General features: G+C 50.6%; 1 protein-coding gene across 1 annotated transcript; it reads left to right on the forward strand.

Moving 5' to 3' along the window:
* The first annotated feature begins 511 nt into the window (after positions 1 to 511).
* Positions 512 to 5,583, forward strand: TUBG1 (tubulin, gamma 1). Its single transcript, XM_006832679.1, has 11 exons — positions 512 to 590; positions 900 to 1,012; positions 1,205 to 1,372; positions 2,847 to 2,915; positions 3,140 to 3,219; positions 3,667 to 3,793; positions 4,039 to 4,125; positions 4,243 to 4,392; positions 4,804 to 4,956; positions 5,040 to 5,201; positions 5,386 to 5,583. Exons 1-11 carry the CDS (start codon positions 542 to 544, stop codon positions 5,581 to 5,583), a joined length of 1,356 nt encoding a protein of 451 aa, XP_006832742.1. The 5' UTR covers positions 512 to 541.
* Positions 5,584 to 9,411: the final 3,828 nt, after the last annotated feature.

The following is a 9,411-nucleotide window of genomic DNA, read 5'->3' on the forward strand; positions in this document are numbered from 1 at the left end:
GGGCTGTGAACCTTGCCGCTCTGCGGGAGAAAGATGAGGCTTTCTGCTCCCGTAAAGATTTATAGCCTCGGAAACCCTATACAGGGTCGCTATGGGTCGGAACCGACTCGACGGCCCTTAACAACAAGGAGTCCTGGTGTGGCGCTGTGGGCCAATGCGACAGACTGCAAAGTCGTTTGAACTCCAAGGTCGGTGGTTCAAGTTCACCAGTGGCTTCTTGGAAACCCTATACAGGGACGCTATGGGTCGGAACTGACTCTACAGCACTTAACAACAATCAATCATGAAACACCAGCGTCAGACATTAGTTCTCATTTGGAACCAAGAGCGTTCTATGAGGCGGAGCAGGTTTGGCGCATGCGTCGCGGCGAACGTGCTGGCCTGCGTCTCAGTTGCCGACTGCGGCGGCGCGTATTGCGTTAGCTTCGCGCGTCGCTCTGTAGCCGAATGCGGCGCCACTTACGACGTCACGCGCGGCTTTTTTGTTGACCGGCGCGCTGGTTTTGTCAGCAGTGGCTGCTTAGCAAAAGCCTGAGGAGCTATGCCGCGGGAAATCATCACCCTACAGTTGGGCCAGTGCGGCAATCAGAGTGAGCGACCCTCCGGCCTCTCCACTAGCCACGTCCCTTAGCTTCCGTGCGATCTCGCTGTAGGAACCTAGATTCTTCTTCCCTTCCCCAGTTCGGAGTTCTCGGAAAGGCGGGACATCCCTGTCCCAGTGCCCGGTGCCCAACCCCGAGGGGCCCGCTCTATCCCAGTCACGGGCGAACAACTCTCACAGTCCCTTGCTCAGACATGGCCGAGTTTTAAGGCCAGAGTTATCTCTGGACCCGGTCCCCTAGTTCTAATTGGAACCTGCCCAGACCCAAATATCCTATTTCTTCCTCCCCCGCCCCTAGTTGGGTTCGAGTTCTGGAAACAGCTGTGCGCCGAGCATGGTATCAGCCCCGAGGGCATCGTGGAGGAGTTCGCCACCGAAGGCACTGACCGCAAAGACGTCTTTTTCTATCAGGTGCCCTAGCGACTCGGCCAGGGCCGGCAGGGCCCCTGAAAGGAAGGGCAGGGGCCTGGTCTTGGGAAAGCGGCTGCGCAGAGGGGCCAGGGTTCCTGGCTTGAGGAGGGCGGGCTGGCAGGAGCCAGTCTTGGGAAGGGTAGGACAGGTCGGCCCCAGCTGATTGGGCGTGTCCTGGGCTCCCGTTGACAGGCAGATGATGAGCACTACATCCCGAGGGCAGTACTGCTGGACCTGGAGCCCCGGGTGATCCACTCCATCCTCAACTCCCCCTATGCCAAGCTCTACAACCCGGAGAACATCTACCTGTCGGAGCATGGCGGAGGAGCTGGCAACAACTGGGCCAGCGGATTCTCCCAGGTCGTTTGTTATTTCCTGGAGCCTACAAGGGGCTCATAACTGAAAGGTCGGCTTCCAGAACCCACTAACTAGCAGCAGCTCCAGAGAAGGATGTGGCCATTTGCTTCCTGATGTTGTTAAGTGTCTTAAAAGTCCTATAGAACAATTCTGCTCTGCCAGATAGGGTTGCTGGGAGTCAGTCAACTCAACAGCAATGGGTTTAGCAAGCTCCTCACTCTCTCCCTCCCTATGTGAGCACCGGCCTGTGACTTCCAGAGGAAGATTAAACCAGATCATGTGTGCTGGAAGGAGAGACCCCTGCATATATAATACAGTGAAGTGCCTACACTTGCTAGTGCTATGTCCCAATGCTGTGACTTTTAAGAGTTTTACATATATTAACTTATTTAAGCCTTCCAACAACCCTCTAAGTTGAATATGACAGGACCACAATCTCTTCTCTGCCTTTCCAGAATCCCAACAGCTCTGAAATCATAAGGTGTTTTCATTTAGCAGGAAAATCAATTCTTAGTGGAGACTGGTTTTTGCAGTTTCTTTCCAGCTTCTATCACTAATACTTATACCTTCCACTTCAGACATGTTAATGTATTTGATGACTAACATTTATCAGACCCCCACTGAGAATATTACTTAGTATACATTATATACACTATATTGCTTTTCTGAAAATCTAAACTATTCTGAATTCCAAAACTGCCCTAAGGATCTTAGATAAGGGGCTGTGTAACTATTATTAGCTTAATTTTACAGTTGAGGAAATTGAGGCATTGAGCAGTTAAGTACCTGCCCACCTGCCCAGAGCCACTCATTAAATAGAGACAGAGCCCCTGAAACTAATGTCCTGAGACCATCTTTAAACTTTAATAAACCAAAAATATCTCCTGAAGTCTTAAAAGCCAACAATAGTTTAGCTTAAGTAGTAAGGAATGTCTCCCATGAGAATTATGTTCTTTTAAGGTCTATCTATATGGGATCAAATTGACAACATCGTCTCAAAAAACGAAGAACCTTCAAGGGCAGTGAGTCTTTGTTAATGGGGGAGGAACAACTTAGAAAATGAGAGTGAGAATGTAATTGTCACTTAGTTGTACATGTTGTTAAGTGCTGTCAAATGAGTTCCAACTTAGAGTGTCTCTGTATAAGGTTTCTAAGAAGCGACTAGTGGGTTTGAACCACTGACCTTGCACATGTAGAAGCTGTTAAATTGGTATGTGTTCTGTGCATATTCTTAACAACAACAACAAAAATATATTTTAAAAAGTAGAAATAGAGTTACTATACGAACCCAGACAGACGAAGTAGGTTGTACCTGCTCATTACCACTGTTTGGCATTGTCTGTATGCACACAAAAAGCAGGGCTGCTGTGCTCCAGAAAAGGACTTGTGGGTGCATGTGTAGAATCAGGTGACTGTTGCGAAATCAGTCTTCTTGTCCCTTGGTCGCATCCCACTGACTTTCCCCATGTTTGTACAGGGAGAAAAGATCCATGAGGACATTTTTGACATCATAGACCGGGAAGCAGATGGCAGTGACAGTCTAGAGGTGAGTGTTTAGGAGTACTGGTGTCAGCTGACAGGGAAGGCTGGCATCCCTTTAGAAGTCACCTATTTCTTAGGCACAGGCCCACCAGAACTTGCTGGAGACAGGGTAGAGTCTTCGTAAGCTGTGTGGGGCGAGGGAGAGGGGAGAGGGATGATCAAAGTCCCAAGAACTGTGGACTGCACCAAGTTCGGTACCTGGACACTGACTGTCCCTTCCCTATGCAGGGCTTTGTGCTGTGCCACTCCATTGCTGGGGGGACAGGTTCTGGCCTGGGCTCCTACCTCTTAGAGCGGCTTAATGACAGGTGAGTCGTGTTTAGGGAATTGGGAGGAGTCAGGGCCTTCAACCTGGTTACCCTAGTGACCAAGAGGCCCTCCGATTATGCCTTTCCCTTTGCTGGGGCAGGAAAGGGTTCTTCTGCTTGTTCCTGTATGAGGAAACTGAAATCCCAATGATGAGAACTTGGTCACACTCTCAGTGGTTGGAGCCTAAGACTAGAATCTAGGTCCTAGATGAAGGTCCAGGGAGTGTGGCCAGGTTTGGAGGGGGAGCCTTACAGCCTAAGATGTCCCTGCCCTTTCCGCTTCATAGCCCAGACTCCCAAAGATCAAGTCTCCCTTTCTACACATCTCATTACCCCACCCAAGCTTCCCTGTTCAGATTTAGCTGCTTCCAGACGATTGGTGGGGAGCCACGTGTTCACCAGACCTCCAGTCTGTTGCCTTGACCTTTTTCTCCCAACCCCCACCAGGTACCCCAAGAAGCTGGTGCAGACGTACTCGGTGTTTCCCAACCAGGACGAGATGAGTGACGTGGTGGTGCAGCCCTATAACTCGCTGCTCACGCTCAAGAGGCTGACTCAGAACGCAGACTGTGTGGTGACTCCTGATTTCTACCTTGTCCCACTCACCCCAGCCCACTCCTGTCTATTTTATCCTTTTCATGCATCTAAAAAGTCTTATCTTATGAGCCAACTTGTGAAAGTCCTTCTTTGATGGGTCTTTCTGGCCATAAGGCTCAAAGGAAATTAAGCTTCAGAACCCAGGTTCAGACAGAGAGCCTTTTTTTTTCCTGTTTTTTTCCTTTTTTTTTCCATAAATCTGATGCTGTCTCTGCCCCCCAGGTGGTGCTGGACAACACGGCCCTGAACCGGATTGCCACAGACCGCCTGCACATCCAGAACCCGTCCTTCTCCCAGATCAACCAGCTGGTGAGCCCTCACTTGTTGAGCCCACTGAACTGGGACCCTCACTGCTAGAAGGCCATCAGGGAAGGGAAGGCCCCACCCCAGCTGAGGCTCATGACAGGACACCCTGCCTGTCCCCAGGTGTCCACCATCATGTCAGCCAGCACCACCACCCTGCGCTATCCTGGCTACATGAACAATGACCTCATCGGCCTCATCGCCTCGCTCATCCCCACACCGAGGCTCCACTTCCTCATGACTGGCTACACTCCCCTCACCACAGACCAGTCGGTAAGAGCGGTCCTCAGTGCCCAGGCTGGACTGGGCCCGGACCCAGCAGGCCCTAACCTGGCCTTTCTCTTCCCCCGCTGCCCCACAAGCTGCCTTCTGTAGCCCCCAGAGGCTCTGGGCTCAGGACTGGCGCAGAGCAGGTGGCTTTCTTGCTGACTGGTTCTCTGTCTTCCCTCTGCCTTTGGCTTCCTGTAGGGCTGACTGGGCTCCACAGGGGTCTGCTTAGAATTCTGCACATGGGTCTGACTTGGCTGAGCTGAGGAGGGCCAAGAGCCCTGTACCTACAGCAGAGGCTCAGTGTAGACAGACCTACATCGAAAGTCACGCCCTAGAGGAAGTGTCCTACTGCTGTTGACTGACTGTTCTGTCTGGGGGTCTCTGGATGGTCCCCGTTTCTCACTGTGTCCTCAGGTAGCCAGTGTGAGGAAGACCACGGTTCTGGATGTCATGAGGCGGCTGCTACAGCCCAAGAACGTGATGGTCTCCACAGGCCGAGATCGCCAGACCAACCACTGCTACATCGCCATCCTCAATATCATCCAGGGAGAGGTGGACCCCACCCAGGTAGGTGAGATCCGTCCTTTCTACCTCCGCAACTTGCAGGAATAGAGGAGAGGCTGCCCCAAGCACTGCTGTGTCTGCCCCAGGTCCACAAGAGCCTGCAGAGGATTCGGGAGCGCAAGTTAGCGAACTTCATCCCCTGGGGCCCAGCCAGCATCCAGGTGGCCCTGTCAAGGAAGTCTCCCTACCTGCCTTCAGCCCACCGGGTCAGCGGACTCATGATGGCCAACCACACCAGTATCTCCTCAGTGAGTCTCACATTTGCATCTTTTTCTGTCCCCTCAGTGTCTTTCTTGTGTTTCACCTGTCCACATCCCTGCTGCCCCTACTCTGACTTTTGACTGTGGAAATAGCCTGGCTTTGGTCCTCTGCCCTCTGGGACATATTGTTCTTTGAAGTTCTTTGTGACTCCTGCTCTCTGCATATCCTAAGCTCTTTGAGCGGACCTGTCGCCAGTACGACAAGTTGCGGAAACGGGAGGCCTTCCTGGAGCAGTTCCGCAAGGAGGACATCTTCAAGGAGAACTTTGACGAACTGGACACGTCCAGGGAGGTTGTACAGGAGCTCATCGATGAGTACCATGCAGCCACGCGGCCAGACTACATCTCCTGGGGCACCCAGGAGCAGTGACGTCCCTGGACAGGGACCCTGGTCTGCCTTAAGGGTTGGCCCAGGCCCTGCTTGACTGACTCAGAGCTTGACTCTTGGAGCACAGGTCAGGGACGTCCCACAACACCACCTCTCTCTCTCTCTCTCTCTCTCTGTCGTGTGCTCTGTTGGTCCGGAGTCACATTTCCTTTTACTCTTAGGAGAACTTTTAATAAAGCACTAGTTATAAATCAAGTCACTGGTCTCATTGGAGGCTTTGGAACTCATTTCTCCCTCACTTCAGTACCTTCAGCTCTGTGCAGACAGCCTCCCCTAGCTTTTGCTCCTCCTGTCTAGTTATGGAGAACACAGGTAAGATTGACCCATCTGAGAAAGTCCTTTCTTGGGTAAAGAAAAGCCCACAGATAGCATCACAGCCAGGCTCCTCCATCCATCTCTGTGTCCCAGCTCAGCATTCATGCTCCCATATCAGAGGACCCTCGTGATCAGCACGGCAGCAGGTCTGAGGTCCCCACTCCTGCCTGCCACTGGGCCAATGGGCAGCCCAAGCACATTTCAGCTTCTTAAAGGTGGGGCGGAGCTGGAGAGACAATCCAGGAGAGACACTGGATCAACTGCTGACTTAAGAAAATTAACTCAGGAAACTTGTAACACAAACGGGCCCACAGTTAAGGTGCCATCATTCTATTTGCAGGAGGTCTAGCGATTTAAATCTCCATTCCATTTCACTTTGGTTGGAAGACGGCAGGGAAGTAGTAACTACACAGAGGTCTGAATCTTTGGTACCAAAATGGAAAAGCAGGTTGTCCTCGGACTGTGGCTAGATGTAGGGCCCTACTAGGCTCCTATACAACCGAGAAGTGAGAGTGATAGCTAATGTGGGCAGGCCTACACCTTCATTATTTTGTTTAATCCACATGACAGCTCTATGAAGTGGGGTCATATTAATCCTGTAAACGAAGAAACAAGAGTGGTCAGTTTACCAGGTCACTCAGCAAGTAAATGGTGGCGTTGGCTCAAACTCTTACTGGTTGGTATCCCTAACCAATGCCCTGTCCTGCCATGGGGGGTAGGGTCATCCCAGCACTGAACTCCGTGGTTTCAGAGGATGTGGGCCCTTGAACACCTGTGCAGGGCAGGCAGGTTCTGTGTGGGAGGATGAGCAGCTCCAGCTGGCTTCAGGAACACTTGCAGAGTTTTCCCATCTCCCAGTCAAGCCAGTTGGTGGCTTGTGCCTGTGTTGGGTTACCCAGAAAGCTAGGTAAGCACAGGCTTACTTGTGCTTACTAATCCTAGTGAACAGTTTTACATGTTTTTTTGAAACCTATGTGAAATTGTTCTCTGCAGATTAGTAAGTCTCTGCTTACCTTGCTTACTGAGTATTCCATCCCTGTTGGGGATTGTACGTTTGAAAAGAGGTTTTGACTCTGTAGGAAGGTGCAGTGGGGTTGGGAGAGAGACAGGTGCCAGCCAGACCTAGAAGTAGTCATTGATGTAGTGAAAAATGTCAAATTCTTCACAACAAATTAGTAAGTAAGCACAAGCAAGCCCATGCTTACTTTGCTTAGTGGGTAATGCAACATTGAATTAACCTCTGGTCTTCTTTGTACTCTCCCACCTAGAGGGTCAGGCCCAGTAAGATAAGGCATGGGTGCTGTTGGGTGGGACCACAGATGAAGGCATAATGCCAACGCAAGAAAGCTGCTGCTCCTTACCACAGCTGACGAGGACACAGCCCATGATCAAATGCTCCGCAGAACACTGGGCCAGCTAAGATACCCCTTTCTTTGATACTTGCTCACATTTGAGCCTGTTTTTATTAAAGCTCTGGCTATAAACAGAGTGAGCAACTTACAGGTTAGACCTTTATGAGCAGAGTGGAGCCCAGGGGCAGTCAGGAGCTGTCCAGGCCTGTCACCATCACAGTCTGCAGCCAGCCTGTTTCTACTGGTCATCAGGATCTGAGGACACTGACTCAGGAGAGCCAGCTAGTACTAGTTACCTGCTTACCTAGTGGGAAGGAAAATTACTTCATTGCAAACCAGGGTACACTTGGGCCTGTCTTAGTTCAACCTCCAGCTACTGGGGACCTGCTTCAGTAACCCCTTGGCTGCCCATGGCTTGGCTCTGGAACCTTTTAATTAACTGGAAAGGTGTTGAATGGGGGAACAGGAGCTGCCAGTGGTGGCAGATGTGAGGGGTCCGCTGTTCTTCCAGATAGATGGTAGATGGAGCCACCCCGCCCCACCTCACCCCCCCAAAAAGCAAACCTACTACTGTCAAGGTGATTCTGATTCCTAATAACCCCATAGAATTGTTTCCTGAGGTTTCTAAGACTTCTAATCTTGATGGAAACAGACTACTCGTCTTTCTCCCTCGGAGTGTGGCTGGTAAATTTGGTTTGCTAGCCTTTCACAGAGCCTTTGAGTTGTGGTGTTGGAGGAGAATACTGAAAGTGCCATGGACTGCCAAAAGAACCAATAGATCTGTTTTGGAACAAGTGCAGCCAGAGTGCTCCTTGGAGGCCAGGATGGCTAAGCTTCGTCTCTCATACTTTGGACATATTGTCCAGAGGAAACAATCGCTGGAGAAGGATGTCATGCTGGGTAAGATGGAGGGTCAGAGAAAAAGAGGAAGACCCCCAACGAGATGGATCGGCCAGGTGGCATCATTGATGGACTCAAGTGTGACAGCGGTAGTGAGGTTGGCCCAGGATCGGACATTGTTTCGTTCTGCTGTGCATGGGGTCGCTATGAGTCGGTTCTGACTCGATGGCACCTGACAATAACAACAAACCTTTCAATTAGCAGTCCAATACTTAACCCACAGCACCACCAGTGTGGAGTCCCAAGAGGGAGAAAACACCCAGGCAGAGTCCCAGGGGGATGGATACGATACGCTGGGCAGCTGGGCCTTCCTGGGACTAGCAAAGATGTCTGCTTTCTCTGACTGCGTAGCACCAGGCTATAAATGCTGATGAACACCTAAGAGCGTTTCTCAATGTGCTTCAGAGCCAAGCTCCACCCCCAAGGCTATTTCCAGAGCACCCTACACCCAGGCAGCCCCTCCCTGTTCTAGGCCAGCAGCAATTTCAAAGTGTCAACTGGAGGGCAGCGGGGAGCCAGGTGGAAAGGGAGGGAGGCCTCTGGGAATCAGGGTAGCAGGTGGTGCTGCTAGTGACTGGTCAGAGGCCACAGCCACAGAAGGAACTGTACCCTGTGAGACACTGGCTGCTGAGAAAAACAATGCTTGCACAAGGAACAGGACCATCTTTTCAATTCAACAAATAAGACAAAATTAGCCATTTGAAGCTAACGTTCTCTAAGCATCTTAAAATGTGACCGCAGGGCCCCTCAAACGTTCAGGGGTAGAAATTTGGAAGTAGGAGGCACAGAACCAAAAATAGAATTTGCTATAATGAAATGAACCTGGAGCCTAGCAACTTGGCAAAGTGATTGAAATGAGGTGGAGGTGAAGAAGGAGTGAGAACAAATGATGGGCATGGGGACAGTGATAGATGCTGGACAAGAAGTTGGTGGGCCTGTCTCCTGAGCCTTTTACCTGTGCTCTCTGCCAGTAACAGGCATTCTAGATCCCCCTGGAAATGGGCATTCCAAAGTGGAGGAAGCATCAGTTAAAATCCAACATACATAATATATGCACACAATTGAATACTATACTTAAAAGAACAACAAGGAAGCTGCAAGCCACCACATAACATGGATAAACCTTGAGGACATTATGCTGAGTGAAATTAGTCACAAAAGGAGAAATACTGCATAGGACCATTATTGTAAAAGACTAAGAAAAAGAACCCACACTAAAAGGGGGAAAACTATGTGTGTATAT

The sequence above is a fragment of the Chrysochloris asiatica genome, unplaced genomic scaffold (genome assembly GCF_000296735.1).
Source record: "Chrysochloris asiatica unplaced genomic scaffold, ChrAsi1.0 scaffold00007, whole genome shotgun sequence".
In the NCBI taxonomy this organism is placed as follows: domain Eukaryota; kingdom Metazoa; phylum Chordata; class Mammalia; order Afrosoricida; family Chrysochloridae; genus Chrysochloris; species Chrysochloris asiatica.

What these genes read in the sequence shown, in the direction of transcription:
- TUBG1 (XM_006832679.1), top strand. Translation starts at nt 542, where the DNA reads ATGCCGCGGGAAATCATCACCCTACAGTTGGGCCAGTGCGGCAATCAG. An exon ending in CTCAGAACGCAGACTGTGTG is followed by an intron (nt 3,794 to 4,038) that starts GTGACTCCTGAT and finishes TCTGCCCCCCAG; the next exon opens with GTGGTGCTGGACAACACGGC. An exon ending in GAGAGGTGGACCCCACCCAG is followed by an intron (nt 4,957 to 5,039) that starts GTAGGTGAGATC and finishes TGTCTGCCCCAG; the next exon opens with GTCCACAAGAGCCTGCAGAG.